The following is an 18,054-nucleotide window of genomic DNA, read 5'->3' on the forward strand; positions in this document are numbered from 1 at the left end:
TAGTTTCGTCATCCTTGCCCTCTCTCTAATGCCATACACATGTTCTCGCAGGCGCTCTCAACGCCATGCACCTTCCTGATGAGAGTAAACGACGAACTCAAAGACGTCGCGAGGGGTTCCATCCTTCGGCCCCTGGATAAGAAGTGGCACACACGAGATATGGCGGATGACGTTTACCGGGTTGAAGTGGATCGGGCGTTACCGGGCTATGAGGATTTGTTTCCTCCTAATCAACCGCATGGTGCCGATGATGATAGCCCGTTGAATCTGGCCTCACTGAAGGGTTGGGTACTGCTATGGCCGAAGACCCTAATTCGGATCAACACCTACTCGGGGTCGACGGCAAGCAAAGACAAGCACCTTGCGGCGCCACATGTCAGCGTCCCTCCACGACAGCCAGCGGCGCCCGTGGTCATCGCCCCACCAGAACGGCCAGCTGCGCCAGAGGTCAGCGCCCCACCACAACAGCCAGCTGCGCCAGAGGCCGAGGAATACGAACGTGACAACTTCCAATGGGATATTCCTACGTCTTCACAAGTTGTCCATGAGGATGTGCCGGCCTTGAAATATGTGTGCTCCAAGAAGCTGTTCGATTCTCAAGAAACGGCTGAGGAGGAAAATCCTGAGGAGGTCGCCACCGCCGCCGTCAAAAATATGTTGAGCCCAAACACACTCCGTGCTATGGCCACTACGGCGATGGAGGGTCCATCAGTACAACCGAAGAAGAGGAAGAGGCAAAATAAGAAGGACGCCCAAGACAAGGCGGCGGCGGCCAAATCCAAGGACAAGGTCCCACTCCTTGACAAGTTGCCAAACAATTGGCGACCTCTGCATCACTTGGGTCAACCGATGCTGCCGGAGCATGTCGTGAAGAAACTCACCCCGGATATGAGGAGCTTGCATGAGACTGTCTTGCATGTGGAGAACCTTCTTCTCAAATCAAAAGATCCTGGTTACCCTCTCTTGGTGGCGAAGGTGCCAACTGGCATGAACTTCGTCTAGAAGTACCCCGCGGACTTGTGCTTCATCCGGTTCAACGACATCTTCAGCATCTATCGCATGCAAGCGCTCCACTTTAGTGTGGTTCGCCTAGTTGCTCTTAGCTTGTACGCAGATTGTTAAGGAGGAGACGCCGACCATCGCGATAATGGACCCCTTCTATATGCGGGAGAGCATCATCTGCAACGGCGGGGATCGGGCGATTGCCACCCACAGGTCGAGGATTTCATGCTGGCGAACATTAAAAAGGGCGCCATTCTCATCCCTTACTTCCCCGAGTAAGTAATCACTCGCTAGTCCCCCATTACCATTCTATCCTATATCTCCATTTGCATTTCCAAAGGTTAATCCGTGTGTTTTCCGCAGAGACAAGTTCTGCACCCTCATCGTCATGCACCCGCAACACTCGCATGCAGTCTATCTCGACTCGGGTAGGGACCACAAGAAAGACTACACCCACATCAAGGCCCTTCTCAATGATGCTCTCACCGGCTTCACCAAGAAGGCAGGCCCCCTCAAAGTAGAGAGGAAATCCCGAGGAGGCTTGGTCTTAACCCACACAACCAACTTCCCCTGCCTCAGGCAGTCGACGCCCGACAATGGGATGGACGCGTGGTACGCCATCCTTCAGATGCAGGAGTACATAAAGTACGCAGATGACATGTTGCTGCCAGAGAATCTCAGAAACAGGTTTGCAAACATGGCGGATGTCCCTGATAGAGAGATTAGAAAGAACTGGGGCCGCATCCAGCAGTTCATTTGCACGATAATCCTGCAGGATGTCAACAATAGGTTTGGCGAGTTCTTCTACGGCTACGGTCTACCACCTAATGACGAGATAGAACTCCGCTTGGAGATGTCGCGTGATGAGAGGCCGTTCAACTCGCTTGAGGGCTGCCGTCCATTCCCCCCTAGGCGTACAACCTGATCCTACGACGGGAACACTTGCTAAAGCTTAAACGATATGTCCTTGAACTTCCGTATTGTAATAATTGCTATATATTCCCATAGAATCGACTAGTTGCTTTTATTTAGTTGTATGAATGTGCATGTGAACATGTGTCTATAGTTTCATTTACTTTGCTATATATTTCAAGATTATGGCGTACATAGCTTAATAATTATTTGCATTTACTCGACCACTACTTGCCTCGTATTTGGAGTTCGCCGATGATTAGAATGTTCGGTCACTCGTACACTCGGGGGTGGAGCCAGTGAGCCTTGGTGCGACGGCCACAAGTATCAATCTATTGTGCATCCTACCTAGCCTCACTGACTCCATCCCTGGATGTTAATATTTGTTTCGACCGACAAAGTATGAGGCACGCTATTTAATTCGTACTACTTGTCTTCTATTTGAGTTCGCACTTCTTAATTGCATTGGCCGATGATTAAAATGTTCGGTCACTTGTACACTCCGGGGTGGGGCCAGTGAGGCTTGGTGTGATGGCCACAAATATCAATCTATTGTGCATCCTACCTAGCCTCACTGACCCCATCCCTGTATGTTATTATTTATTTCGACCAACAAAGTATGAGGCACATGCTATTTAGTTCATACTACTTGTCTCTTATTTGAGTTGGCACTTGTTCATTGCATTGGTACTAACGTTTTACTTGTCTTGTGAATGGAGATGCCGACGACATATGTCGTGTACAAGGGGAGGGCTCCTGGAGTCTACGACGACTGGGAGGACTGTCGGAGACAGGTGCACCATTTCAGCGGCAACAGCTACAAGGGATACCCCACTAGGGTGGAGGCGGAAGGAAGATACGCCCGTTATCTAGCGGGAGAGATGAGGGACATGAGGAGGAACCGGATGAAGACCATGGCCTTCGTGATGATGGTCATCATGACCATGTTGGTCATGTTCTATGTGATTGTAGTTTAGGTTAGGACCTACATTGTGAGGTGTATGACGATACTTGTGACGACTATGTACCAAGACTTCTAACTTTGTGAAACTTCGTCGTTCGGTGTTGCATATGCACATGTGTTGTATGAATCAACATTCCGAAACGAGACTTGCGTATTTGTGTATTGATACCGAAATGAAACTTGGCTCTCTATGTGCTTCTCATATTGCATGTAATGCTGTATAAATATGAACTGCGTTGTAAATATATACTGCTGTCAAATATGTATTGTAATATGCTGGAAAAAAGCTGAAAAAAGAATTTTCGAATTTATTGCCGGCGCACCTAAATGACCTACTGCCGGCACACGTGGCATGCGCCACTGCTGGTAGCACTACTGCCGGCGCAGCTGATGGTGCGCCGGTGGAACTTGTCCTTTGCCGGCGAAGCGTCGATGGCGCGCCGGCAGTATCCATCTATCGCCGGCGCACTGCCTGGTGCGCCGGCAGTGGCCATTTATCACCAGCGCGTTCGCACCGGCGGGCTCGTGGTGCGCCGGCAATGGGCCTTTTAGGTTCGCCGGCGGTAGGCCTTTTCCTTGTAGTGATTCCCTGAGACTGCATCCCTGTCGTGCTACTTCTCTCCTGCCCTTTTTTTTCCCGCCCACCCTTTCCTGCTGCTTCTCTCCCGCCCTTTTTTCCCGCCCACCCTTTCCCGCTCCTTCTCTCCCGCCCTTTTTTCCCGCCCACCCTTTCCCGCTGCTTCTCTCTCGCCCTTTTTTTCCCCGCCCACCCTTTCCCGCTGCTTCTCTCCCGCCCTTTTTCCCGCCCACCCTTTCCCGCTGCTTCTCTCCCGCCCTTTTTTCCCGCCCACCCTTTCCCGCCCATTCTCTCCCGCCATGTTTTCCCGCCGTTTCAGCCCCTCGTCGGCCTATATATAGCCATGGCTTCTCCACTAACAGCACCAGCAACATTTCCCCCTTCATCACTTCTCTCATCCAATAGAACCACAAAATCCTCTGAGCTGAGCTGCCGCTGAGATGGCTCCTCGTCGCTGTAGCAACACGGGCTTCATTGGCGTTTGCCTGCGGCCTGCGGGACATTTCGCGGCTGAAATCACCGCCGGTGGTACGCGTGTGTGGCTCGGCACCTTCTACACGAAGGAGGCTGCTGCCCGCGCATACGACGTTGCGGCTTGGAGGTTTGGCCGGCCGCGCCACGAAATGAACTTCCCGGAGGTCAGGTCTCTGACGGAAGCTCAGAGTCTCTCTACTGAGCCGCTACTTCGCTCACAGGGTGAAACGCGGCGGTACAGGGCTGGCCAGCGGTGGATTGATACCACCGAGGCGGACGAGCAGTTCATGGCACAGTGGCGCAGAGACCATCCCGGAGACGTCGAGGCAACGCGCGCATTCTGGAAGGAGAAGCAGACGTACAGGAGAGAGAGGAGGGCGGGAAAGCGGCAGAGGAAGGCCGAGGTTGAAGCAGAGTACGCCAAAGGAGAGGCGTCGACATGGGGGGAGAATGATGAACGTTGGTCATGGAACCTCACAACCACCGCTTCAGAGGACACCCCCAGCGAGGATGAAGATTTCGACTTCTCTGATTAATATGTGTGTGTGTCGAGTCCGTGTGTCTAGCGGGTCATGTGTCGACCCAGTGTTAAGTGCTTTGTTTGTGTGTGGGTGTAGTTCTTTAAATGCTTTGGTTTGTGTGTGGGTCTAGTTCTTTAAGTGTTTTGGTTCCTGTGTGTGGGTGTAGTTTCTTTAAGTGTTTTGGTTCCTGTGTGTGGGTGTAGTTCTTTAACTGTTTCGGTTCGTGTGTGGGTCTAGTTCTGTAAGCGCTTTGGTATGTGTGTGAGTCTAGTTATTTAAGTGTTTTGTATCGTGTCTGGGTCTTAAGTTCTTAAGTATATCACTTTTGTGCCCTTATACCGCCCTTATACATATATAGGTTTCCCGCAAAGGGGTTCGCCAAACTAGCAGTAAGAAAAAAATAAACAAATAAAAATGATTGGGATTAACAATTATATGTAGTAAAAAATGTTAAAAAAAGGTGGGGCATCATTTGCTGTGCCGACGGCCGAGGTTGTGCCGTGGGCAGCCGTCGGCACAGTAGGAGAAGGGACCCAGTTGTCAGGCTCTGGGCCGATGGCCGCGGTTGCGCCGTGGGCCACCGTCGGCACAGCCTAGACGGCGCCGTGACAGCCTAACGGCTGGGCCCACCTATCAGTGCCTGTGCCGACGGGTGAATCTATGCCGACGGTGACCTTCGGGCGCCATATTTTTGTGCCGACGGCCATTGTTGCGCCGACGGTGACCGTCGGTATAACATGCAGTGTGCCGACAGCCGGCCTGTGCCGACGGTCAACTCCGTCGCCGGTCGACGAGGGCTTCTGTGCCGACGGCCCCGACATTTAGCCGTCGGCACATCGGGTGGCCGTCGGCACATGCCGGCTCTCGCGTAGTGGGTGGCTATGGTCACCTCACTTGTGTTTAATTATTTCAAACTTTTTCCGCAAAAAAATTTATTTCCACCTTTTCTAGCACCCCACCTTAGTATATAACATTGTGAATCATATAAGATTCCAACCTGAGTTGTGATTGTAGAAGAAACATCTTTTGTAGTTTGCTCTAATTAAGGAGAACCATGAAACTCGCTTGGAATGTACGTCTTAATCTCCAACTTTATGAGATTTGCAATCGTGTTCATGAAAATATAGGTAGAGCGTTCTGCTATTTTCGCTATACATTATCAAAATCACATAGTGAAGTGCCAAACCTACCCCATACGAACCAAAAATATATGCTCTTTATCGAAAAAAAGGAACCAAAAATACGTATTAATATGAATGTACATGATTATAATGGGGAAGACTCATTTTTCCATTGTATTGGAGGTCATCCCTCTTTCTCACCATGTCTGATCAAGTTTAACCAACTTAAGAATTCAGATGAATTAAGCATCATGAACTGCCTGAGATGATTACGAGTTACAATCTCTAGATATTGTGTGCGTGGGACATAAGATTCACTGGATAAACTTGAACACGTCTTGAACATTCACGGGATAACTTGTCTACGGTAGTTTATGCAAAACTACTCTGCTGATAAATTGATAACTTAAGAAACAACCAAAACTAACGTAACCCTAACAAGCTGACTGGTGCCATCATATATAGAGAGTCGCCACTACCGGTAACTAATCTTTCACCAACAATGATAGTAATTAAGGAACTGACAAACAAACCAGGAGGAAAATCTCCAGACTCGGCAAAATGAATTGGCAAAACCAAGTTAAGGCGGTGATGAAAGGGAGTAGTGGTCATATTTTTGAGTACCTTGTAGGTACGTGGACTAAGCTAATAGTATGTGATGATTTTAAGGCTACAGTGATTAACATAATGCTTTGCTAAATATATCCATTTGATCCCTAAAATTAACACTAATCACATTTTTATCAGAAAAATATTAATAATTTCAGACTTCTAAACGTGCATATAATTAGTAAGTCGTTGTCTCATCATGTGTTCATATGCGATCTACACTTGTTCACACTTCACTTTCCAGACATCATGGAAAATCTGCTTGATCTCCCATCCAAACTATTCAATAGATCGCAAACTAATTAAGGATCAGCCATACGCAGAATTGCGGAAAGAGGATCATGCATACCGTCCTAAAGATTAAAAAAACCTGCATGCATGATATGGTTCTGAAAAGGAAAAGCATGCCTCCATGCATATATCTGCACGTATCAGTATTCAGTACTCATATACTACCCCAGTTTATGCCTTTCCTTCCAACAGATGCACTCTGATCATGAAGTTCAAACAGAATCTATCTTTTCTAACGCAATCCACTTGACAAATACAGTGATGCCTTTTCTTCCAGATGCATACTCATGCATATGAATGAATATATAAAAAGATCGGTTAGATAAGCAGTTAGATATATTACGTCTATATATATATATAAGCCTGTTAAATTTATATGAGAAAATGGCATTATTAACAAAAAACGTAATACCTACATGGGGTCAATGAATATGGAACTAGCTATCTATACATATGAAATGCTCATCTTGTCAAAACAAAATGCAGAATTGCAATATAGTGGTAAGTCAAATTTCACTGATTCATCGATGAATAAGTTATCCAATAACAAACAAAAATAGCTCGACACAAGAGAAGATTTTCCATGTTACCAATATAGTATCAAGGAGAAAGGAATTTATGGCGCATGCATGTTGTCCACATAGTAATATTACCAAGCTACTATCATTCTAGACAAAGCGTCAACTTGTATTGATGTAAGCTTGTCTGTCCATGTCGAAGATGCAGAATAATAGATACTAATTGCATTAAGCATGAAAATCCATACGCCAAAATGATGTTTTGTACTTGTATAGTGCTTAATGGTTATCACCCGAAAGATTAATGTGATTTTATTTCGTCCTATATCAGAGGAGTCTAAAGTGAACATGCCTAACAATACCCATAGGCTCATCTTACAAGATGCTTATATTTCAGTTGTATATATATAGGCCTAAATCTTATATTTAGACAAAGGAAGAGATCACTCTTTGTCCTAGGCACAAATCTAATTATTGTTGACTATAACAATATGTAGCTAGTAAGTACATTTCCTTTTTAGGGGCCAGTTTTATGTATATATTCAACTTAGTCAAACCAAGCAAATCATGCTCCTGATGGCATGGCCTTACTACTAACATTCAAAATAATCACATGCAATCAACTTAGACTACTCAAAAAATAAGTAGTAGCCAAACAAATAGATGAACAGAAAGTGTGTACCCACATATCAATGTTAAAAGAAACAAATGAAAGAAATGAATTAGCTAAACACCTAGTTATTTGGTTTTCCATTAATTCTATTAGAAATCTAGGTGCACAAATTTAGTATTTCATCTACAATCTCACTCAACTCTTTTGAATGGCCGGTAAGAAGATCGAAAAAACATTCCTTTCAATCCATAGTGGTTGAGTCAGATAAGAGTGTACGTTGCCTAGAATAAAAGATGAGAGTGTATGATCTCCAAACAAGTCAAGGACGTCTATCCAAAAGCTTCTGCTCCGGTGCTCCTCCCCTGAAAAAAATATGGGCGCATAAAATACAATTATGGTGGAGATCTTCCCATAGATGTTCGTAAGAGGGCCCACGATCGTAATTTTGAGTGTAGGTCCACCGTCCGTACAGCCATGTACAGGTCCGTATGGTCCGTGTTGTGTTGTACCTCGTTTTATACGTATCTACGGTCACGTGCGTGTGCCGAAATAGAAAAATGCTATAAAGATCTTGCTCATGTGACCTCTTCTTTTTTCCTTGCGCGACGTATACATACCGTATTAATATAGACATGTATACATGGGTTAGATATGAATTTCGGCGGATCCAACATAGGAAAAAATATCAACTATGACCCTTCAACTTATTTTAGGGGGGAGCACCGGAGTAACCCTCCTATCCAAAGGCAATAGCAACAAAGCTACCAAGTCCAGGCTGAATCCCTGACAAGGGACAAGGCCATATGGATGTAGGAGAGACTGAACTAATGACTCAAATCAAGATCAATAATATAGGCAGGCAGCTACATACATCCTGGACTGTGGTAGCAGTATGCCTGGCATTGAACCCAAATAATGAACAACACATGGCTAAAAGTTACTCTAGCATGCATAATCTAAAGCTCCCACATCTCTCATCTCATCTCCTGCCAGTAATTACTCTCTTCTGCAGATTATAACTGCTGCCCCAGTACCTGAATTCAGATCCCCATTACGTGCAACTGTGCAAGTGTATACTTAATTAACTGTGCCATGCAATGCTTTGAAGTGGTACTGTACGTGTCATGAAATGCTTTGTAATAGTAGCAGTACGTACAATACGCAATGTGTTCTGCAGTCTTGCACTATATCCACATTCATCTCTCTCTCTCTCTCTCTCTCTCTCTCTCTCTCTCTGGGGAAGAACCGAAGGGCAGCAGGAGGGAAGGATCTACAACTGCTCTGTAACGGACAGCTTTAATTCTTCTTTTTACTCCCCGGTGCAGAAAGGTCGTCTGGGCTGGGCTGGGTTGCGTATACAAATCTTGGCATTTAGTACTTCTGTGGTATGTACAGATGGTGTACTATACCCCTGATGAACATTTCACACACTAGGCATGCTGCCGTGGTGCTGCCTCAGAAGAAACAGCAGAGGCAGCAGGGGAGAAGGAATTGCATATGGGACAAATGCGCAAGCCAAATCAAGGAGTGCAATAGTGCACTCTCTCTGTGTGTGGAGAGAGAGAGAGAGAGGTATGAATGTATGCAATTGCAGCGGCATGCATGTGTAGTAGAAGGATTTAGGATCTGACCTCCAGGCCTCTCCCATAACTGACTGTCCTAGCAAGCAAGCTAGAAAGAATGCTGGCGCGCTGGCCCTGGCCCTGGCCTGGCCTGGCCCTGCCCTAGCTCTCCCACATTTTAAAGGGCATCACCGGCCTCACCTACAGCTAGGCTTAGCTGCTTCTTTGGAAGGAGAGCCCAATTGACCTGCATGCCCACACTAGCTAGAGCCAGCAACAACAAGAACAATCCATGTGCCCATCTACAACATATAGTTAATTAAACATTGCTTTCCATCGACAAGATACTTGTGTGTATAATTATATAGCGGTGTGTGTGTAAATTGTTATCATATGTGGGAAGCTCAATGTGTTTCATTTTCTTCTTCAACATTAGATAGGAGTGGCAGTGTCTATTTGTGTTCCCCCCAAGACAAAAGAACAAGATATCATGTTAAGACAACTAAAATATATAATTAAGCACAAGGGAGGGGGAGGAAAGGAATGGAAAATCAGACCAAATCGAAGCAAGAAATTATGCATCAAGCTAGAAAGAATATTTTTTTGGTTGCTGCTGCTTTGTTCTTTTCGTGTTTCTTCTCACACTGCACTGGCTAATTAAAGAGATATCATGAGCTATATACGAAGAGAGATTAGGAAGAAGCTAGATGAGTACTCCAATGTCCACGCATGCACCGGCGGCCGCCGTCGCGCGCCGCTGTTGTTTACTTCTCCTGCCGGCCTCTCGAGTCTCGACCACAAGAACGGCGGCGGTTCCGTTTCTGTCAGAATTGGAGTAGCAGCAGTAGTGGTGGGTCGTAGTGTACCACCGTCCACTTTTTAGCGCTTCACAAGTCAAGATTCAAAGAGCACCTCGCTTTCCCGGACGACGACGACGACGAGGACGCCGGAGACAGCAGCTGCAGCGACGGCGGCGCCATCCTCCCGGGGCCTCCGAAATCGTCCTCGGTGGTGCTCGTCGCGCACTCGAGGTTCACCCCGAAGAGCCTGACCCGCTTCGACCCTGACGTCGCCACCGACGGCTCCGGATGCCCCGGAGCTACCGCCAGGCGAACCGGAACTGACTCCAGGACCACCGACTGGTGGTGGTGGTATTGCTGCTGCGGCCGGTAGAACAGCACCTGCCTGCCGGACGCCGCCTCGTAACCATCGTACCCGACGTGTCTCCGGGTGTGGTGGTGGTGGCCGTCGTACTCGTAGACGGACACTGGCGAAGGCGCCGGCATGAACATCCTGCCTCCTCCAACAGGGTGGTGCGTGGTCCACGGCGCGAAGGGCATGGAGGGGATGGCGAAGTGGCCGCGGTGGTGGTGCGCGAGCAACGGCGCGGCGACGACATCGGGGCGGCGGCGCCAGTCGATGAAGAGCCTGTCCCTGGCGGCCTCCCCGACGCCGCGGCCGAAGGAGACGGTGTCCCCGGCGTCGAGGCGCTTCTCCTTGACGAAGCGGCTCCAGCCCTTGGTCATGACGTAGCTCTGGCTGCTGTTCCAGTAGGAGTATCGGAACCGCCACGGCTTGCCGGCGCGGTCCTCGAAGCTAAGCAGGAGGCCCTTGTCGGTGGAGGAGGCGTCGAGCGGGAAGTACTTCTCCGCGTGCTGCTTCGGGATCACCAGCCGGTTCAGCTTCCCCACGTCGCTCGGCGTCACCACCTTGTCGAACATGTGCTCCTTCTCCACCGCGGCCGCCGGCTGATCCGGCGACGGGCATCCGCCGCCGATCCTGTCTTGCCCGTGCTCGGCACCAGCCGCCGCCACCGTGGAGGCCCTGATTGCGGTGAACTCCATCAGAGCAGACCTCGCGCACCACCGATCGATCGAGAGGTAGGTTAGGTAGGTAGATGATGCCTCCTCTTTCCCTTCACTTGCTTGCCTTGCTTCTCCTTGACCTTTGACCAGCAGCAAGCTGCAGCTGGTGCTGTGCTGCTTCAGCTGGGCTGTGACTACTATTGTTAGTATAGGATTGGCTGGGCTTATTATAATTGGCAGGAAAAGTGCACCCTCTTCGATCGGTTAGTGGATGGCGAACTGAGAAGGAATTTAGAATTCCGGTGTCTCTCTCCTGGCCGACTAGGTTGAGTTTCTTGGAGGTTTCGGACACTTGAGATCGAGCAAGAAGAGGCCGAGAAGGACGATCGAGGAAGAAGAGGTAAGGAGGATGGAGAGAGGCTGGAGGAAGTAATGGAGGTGAGCTTGTTAGATGCGTGAAGGCTGATGAGGAGTGAGGAGTACTATGTGGTGGAAGAATGAAGGGGTGGAGGGAGATGAGGATAGATGGATGGATGCTTACTTTTGTCTTGCCACCAAAGGTAATTGTCCTAGCTTAACTAGTGTGTATGTATACGTGTGTGTTTGTGTATGTAGAGGGAGGGGGTGATGGTGGTGTACCGATAGAGGGAGGAAAGGGTGGGCACAATACATGTAGCTTGCTTTTTAAAGGGAGGATGGCTGATGAGAGAGAGGGATGGGGCGTGAGAGGGCTAGCTAGCTAGGGAGGGGCCCATGGATTATCTGGTTGAGCTCATGTGAGCTTGTCCTTGTCATGCTATAGGGAGAGACTTTATGTGAGTTAGGCAGGTGATGAGGAGCCCCAAAATGCCAGTTGTTGGATTAGCATTTTCTACCTTGTATTGGTAGGTATCGAAATTGCTGTATTTTATGTGATATTTCGGCTGAATATAGGATTTGTTTGCGTAGAGTATTGTTTGATGTCATCCGAGTCTTTTATATATGGAAGATTATATTCTATTTGATGTTGAGAAATGAAACAATCCAAGTGTTTGCTAGCTAGCTGTATCAACTGGTGGCTATATTATTGCATTGCAATTTGACTTGAGTTTGCAGTGTCTCTTCGTCCCTTCCGAAGTTTCCTTGAACTTTCGGGTTAAGCTGGCAAAAGGTAATGGTTATTGGAGCCTATATGTCTTAGTTGACTTCTCAGTCAATAATATAAAGGTGTTCATCCAAATCTAAAAAATGTCTCTATATCAAAAATAATTTTAAAAAAAATATCTGAGTCGATTGACAAATAACTAACTCCTTGATGATTTTACAAATATGTTCATATCAATCTAAGAAAATGCTCACGCTGGAGTAATAATTTGACCATCCGGTGAAAAAAATAGATATTTTCTCAGAATTCAGGATATATAGAATTGTACCAGGTTTTTTATGGGGGTTCTAAGTAATTTCCAGGCGAATGAGAAATAGCGAATCTGAAGGAATAATTTTGCTACGATATAGTTTTGTTTTTTTGGCAGCACTAGGCTATCATAATATATTTAATGGACTCATATATGTAAACATCTGGATATTATTATCATGCATATGGTTAGTCTTAGCTGGCAGGTTCTTATCACATCCAGATGCTAAGTTTGAACGGTATTGCTGAAACCTGCACAAGATTGATCTGCCACTGAAAACCGAACATGGCTGTCTTATTTTGTTGGTGTATTAAATTGAAGTGATTGCATAATATGTTGATACATGCTTCCTCAAATCTCAACACCTAAGATCCCCAAATAAAAACATGAATACATAAAGATAGTACTATAGTTGTAACGTGAGTCTGTTGAGGGCAGTTTTTGATTAGGCCGAACTGGCTCTGAATTTATTTCAGGTTATCTGCTTGCAATATAAAAATTGGATACAGCCTCTGCAGGGCCAGCTACTGTGGCAGGAAGAGAAGATTAGGAGAGAGGGGTCAGCATGGCTGCTCACATCTGATTCGGCCCCAGGAGTGAGAGGCGCCTATTCTATGGTCACGCATACACATGTGGAGCATACAATAAGGTACAATCTGCAGCTACTTACTACAAGTAGGGGCATATTTTATAAGGTGCACACACATGTTGCTGGGTGTTCACTTGGCACATGAGGTAGGCAGATGCCAATATATATATATGAGTATGTGTGTGTGTGTCCACTGGCTGTTTGTTTCCAGGGGTTTTTCCTTTGTTTTGGTGGAGAATCGCGAGGCATTGGGAGGGGGTAGTTGACGGCTGGTTAGACTGCTGAAAGGACTTCTCTACTCTTGTTTGTATTGGTATAATCAGTTCCACAATTTACTTTTTTTATGACATCGTGTTCGCCGCTAACAAGTTTTGGCTGTAGCGTGGAAGTTTATGACCCGGGACAACAGTTAAATTACGACAACTTGTACTTAAGTTACGGTTGAGTGTGCTTATATTTTTAAACATATGGTCCTAGTAAAGCTACTAACTAGATGGCAAGGAGGTTGTTTAAGCTTTCCGTGCGCCACAATACCCTGCTGGCGCTACTCACCCAATTATGTCTTTAAATTTCGTGTGCGTCACACAGCCTTTAATTTGTTTTATTAATCTCGAGTAATCTCTGAAAGTAACATTATGGTCCTAAAATAAGAAAGCTACACAATATATGGCCACAAAAGGCTCCTGTATTACTTACAATGTACTCCCTAGTGTTGATGATTTCGACCGGTTAGCATGGGGGTATGCAGAACAAGTGGTCTAGCTAGGTCCATCCGCACTTGGCGAACCCTATGTAGGAAAGCACCTTTTTTAATAAAAACATTGAAAAATTAATGCAACTCCTCGTTTCACTTAGTTATGACTTACAGCGGATTCGAGCAAGCTCAAGATCTATATTTAGACTCAAGACTTTATTTGTATTCTGAAGAAGATGTAGCTCAAGATCGAGACCGGTTAAAATTTGGTCAAACGTCCACTTCTCAAACAACCTCAAGTTGAGCCCAAAGATGCATTCCAAGAGATCGTATGGGACCAGGGACCAGGCAGCCGCCAGCTCCTTGCTGTGGATCGGCTGAGCACTTTGTTGACCATTGGACGGAAGGATATGTGCATTGCATTTTGCATGCATGCGTATCTCAAGTGGGCATGTAGCATGTCAATTTTGCAAAGCTAAGAGAACGTACTTTTTTTCTCTCTTTTGCAAAGCAGCTGAGCCCTTCTCTGGGCTCCATTTGTCACAGGACCGTGGATGATATAAGCTATTCCCTCCGATCCATATTATTTGATACTAAAATGGATGTATCTACAACAAAAATGTGTCTAGATACATCTACATTAGCATCAAGTAATATGTATCGGGAGAAGTACTAAGTTGTACCGGTGTTTTCATCGCTGGTTATTCAAAAATAGGGTTAACTATTGTGTATATTCTGCAGGCATGCAACACGTGATCCTAGACATTTTGTGTGAGTGAAATGTGGATCATATAGCAATAAAGTAGTAGTATGTCCTACAATTTTATAGTTAACTATTGTGTATCTTAATCTAGGATGACGAGTTAATATGGACACTATAGTGTACAACTCGATCATAATCCTAGCTTGCCAATGAAAAGTGATATTCCAAGGCCAGTTTTCTGCAGCTTCAAAATAATGTGAAATGATTCAGACATGACGACTGCTGACAAGATCTACTTTTCTTTAATTACGGAGTATATATAGGAGATGGAGATTGCAGGTTGACTAGCTGCAAATGCTTAAAATGGAGTATATATAGGAGATGGAGATTGCATGATGCCAAGGCTGACAAGGCATGCATGTCTAAGACAGTGAATTTTTCTGAGACGTTAGGGGGCACGTATTCGGTCGCCATGGAGACCAGGCAACATGGAGCTAGCTGCACGCGCGAATGCGCATGCGCATTGTCAATTTGGCACATCGACATCTATCCATTTGTAACTGCTAAAACCAATTTGAGCGATCGTCGAATCGATCAATTCACCAACTTGCAGGTACTATGGGAAAACTAGACTTTGCCGTGTGACATATCGCACGGCAAAGGGCCCTAAACGCTCGGTAAAGGCACGGCAAAGATCGCACGGCAAACAATTCGACGACAACGAGTTCGTTGCCGTGCGCATCGCCAGTTTTGCACGGTAAAGACGTTGACGTGCGTTCAGGGCTTTGCCATGCGCAATCATCTTTGCCGTCCCCCTTTTCTTCGTCGTGCACCCTCTCTTTGCCGTGCAAAGTTTCGTTGCCGTGCGCCCACCTCGTTGCCGTGCGTGCTCGCTTCGCCGTGCGTTGCTGCTTTGCCGTGCGTTGTCATTGCCGTGCGCTAAAGGTTTGACGTGCCGTGCCTTTTGCCGTGCGCAAGTGCCCCAGGCCGCACGGCAAAGAATATGCAGCATGCCCCCTAGGAGCTCCCAGGAGCACAGCTGCGCGCCACGTGGCCCTTTTGCCGTGCGTGTGCACACGACAAAGTGACCAAAAGTCCTTTGACGTGTGCATACACACGGCAGATGCCCCATATTTTTCATTTTTTTGCTGTTTTTCATTAATCTCTGCATTTTAAATATTGCATTTCACAAATATAGCATATTCAACATATCATCACCAAACACATCAACAACACCACAAATACATCGAACACACATAGTTCATGCATACCATACATTACATAGAGTCCATCCATACAAGTTAAATAGCAATGTTCATTACAAGTGCATACAATCCATTACAACAACGATAAGTGCACGACGAAGAGTTCATAGAACCGATGCCATCAACCTTGTCCTCCTCCATTGCTTCCCATGGCATCATCGTCATTGCCTTATCCTCTCCCTACATGGTTGATGGAATTAGCATTTGCATTTGCATATTGACATGAAATTGAACAAGTAGTATCATTTGCATGTTGACATGGAACTGAACAAGCATGGATCCATGGCTACACTTGAACAAGTACAAGAAGCGGGTTGGGCACAATTGTAGGAGGACTCACCGGGGATCAGGTTCCTGATGATGTTCGTGTTGTTCACGGTGAAAGGTGTGGTCACCGGGCTCTGAGTGGACGGTGGCGGCATCCACGGCAAGGAGAAAGGAGGAAGAGGAAGACTCCCCGGTGGAGAAGACAGATTGGTCTGGCTCATCAGCCAGTTCATCTATGCCTGGTGCTGCTGGATCATCTGCTGCTGCTGCTGTTGCATCTGCTGCATCATCTGTGTCTGGTGCTGCTGGTAGTCCAGACCTGCTGCTCCATCTACGCCCTTTGCTCCTGGTCCGCCTGCTCCTTTGCTGCCATCTCCGCCTATGTTGTGTTGCCGTGATATCATTAACATTTCAATGGAAAGCATATAAAGAAAAGGTAGAGGCCCGAGGAAGAACATACCCGTAACCGCTCGACAGCTAGATCTGAAGCCCGTGGCCAGGTCTCTACCTGAGGCTGGCCGCTCTTACGACCACGACGGATCTGGCGGAGAGAGGGAACAGTCGCTGGGTCGACGCACCCGTCACCAAGCCATAGGTGGCCATGCTTCATGCCTTCTCCCGCAAGCACCCGCAACCTCAGGGTCAAAGTCCTCGGCATCTGGGTTGGCGCCCTCGCCGTACTTCTGCTTGAACTTCGAGACATACGAAGTACACTGGGTCTCGGATTGCGGGTTAACCCATATGGACCCCATCTCAGGATGCGGCGTCTTCCTTTGCTTCATCTTTTTGAGCAAGCTAAAGACGTTTGGCTTCGCTCCTGTCCCGACTTCCTGCAAAAGAGAACATGTAATTAAGTGAAATGGCACACCCTTGCGGAGTTAACAATATATAACGTGAATTGAAAGAATGAAGTAACAATTTGCTCACCTCGGCCTGCATGCGAAGAGAGATGGGGATACTGCTGATACGCCTCAAAAGTATCTATAATTTCTTATGTTCCATGCTAGTTTTATGACAATACTCACATGTTTTATATACACTTTATATCATTTTGATGCATTTTCCGGCACTAACCTATTAACAAGATGCCGAAGCGCCAGTTCCTGTATTCTGCTGTTTTTGGTTTCAGAAATCCTACACAGGAAATATTCTCGGAATTGGACGAAACAAAAGCCCACGGTCTTATTTTCCACGGAGCCTTCCAGAAGTCCGAAGAGGAGACGAAGAGGAGCCGAGGGGGCCCCACACCACCTGGCGGCGCGGCCAAGGGGGGGCGCGCCGCCCTATGGGGTGGGCCCCTCGAGCATCCCCCGACTCTGCCTCTTCACCTATTTATTCTGTCCGTCGCGAAAAACCCTATTATCGAGAGCCACGATACGAGAAAAGTTCCAGAGACGCCGCCGCCGCCAATCCCATCTCGGGGGATTCAGGAGATCGCCTCCGGCACCCTGCCGGAGAGGGGAATCATCACCCGGAGGACTCTACATCACCATGCCCGCCTCCGGATTGATGCGTGAGTAGTTCATCCTTGGACTATGGGTCCATAGCAGTAGCTAGATGGTTGTCTTCTCCTCTTGTGCTATAATGTTTAGATCTTGTGAGCTGCCTATCATGATCAAGATCATCTATTTGTAATGCTACATGTTGTGTTTGTTGGGATCCGATGAATATGGAATACTATGTCAAGTTGATTATTGATCTATCATATATGTGTTGTTTATGATCTTGCATGCTCTCCGTTGTTAGTAGAGGCTCTGGTCAAGTTGATACTTGTGACTCCAAGAGGGGGTATTTATGCTCGATAGTGGGTTCATGCCTCCATTGAATCTGGGACAGTGACAGAAAGTTCTAAGGTTATGGATGTGCTGTTGCCACTAGGGATAAAACAACAATGCTTTGTCTAAGGATATTTGTATTGTTTACATTACGCACAGTACTTAATGCAATTGTCTGTTATTTGCAACTTAATACTGGAAGGGGTGTGGATGCTAACCCGAAGGTGGACTTTTTAGGCATAGATGTATGCTGGATAGCGGTCTATGTTCTTTGTCGTAATGCCCTAAGTAAATCTCATATTAGTCATCATGATATGTATGCGCATTGTTATGCCCTCTCTATTTGTCAATTGCCCAACTGTAATTTGTTCACCCAACATGCTATTTATCTTATTGGA

At 46.7% G+C, this 18,054-nt stretch overlaps 1 protein-coding gene across 1 annotated transcript; it reads right to left on the bottom strand.

The window, feature by feature from the left end:
- Nucleotides 1-9,738: 9,738 nt before the first annotated feature.
- On the bottom strand, nt 9,739-11,621 carry LOC127297316 (B3 domain-containing protein Os03g0120900). Its single transcript, XM_051327613.2, has one exon. It carries the CDS (start codon nt 11,006-11,008, stop codon nt 10,052-10,054), a length of 957 nt encoding a protein of 318 aa, XP_051183573.1. The 5' UTR covers nt 11,009-11,621; the 3' UTR covers nt 9,739-10,051.
- Nucleotides 11,622-18,054: the final 6,433 nt, after the last annotated feature.

Source organism: Lolium perenne, chromosome 4 (genome assembly GCF_019359855.2).
Source record: "Lolium perenne isolate Kyuss_39 chromosome 4, Kyuss_2.0, whole genome shotgun sequence".
In the NCBI taxonomy this organism is placed as follows: domain Eukaryota; kingdom Viridiplantae; phylum Streptophyta; class Magnoliopsida; order Poales; family Poaceae; genus Lolium; species Lolium perenne.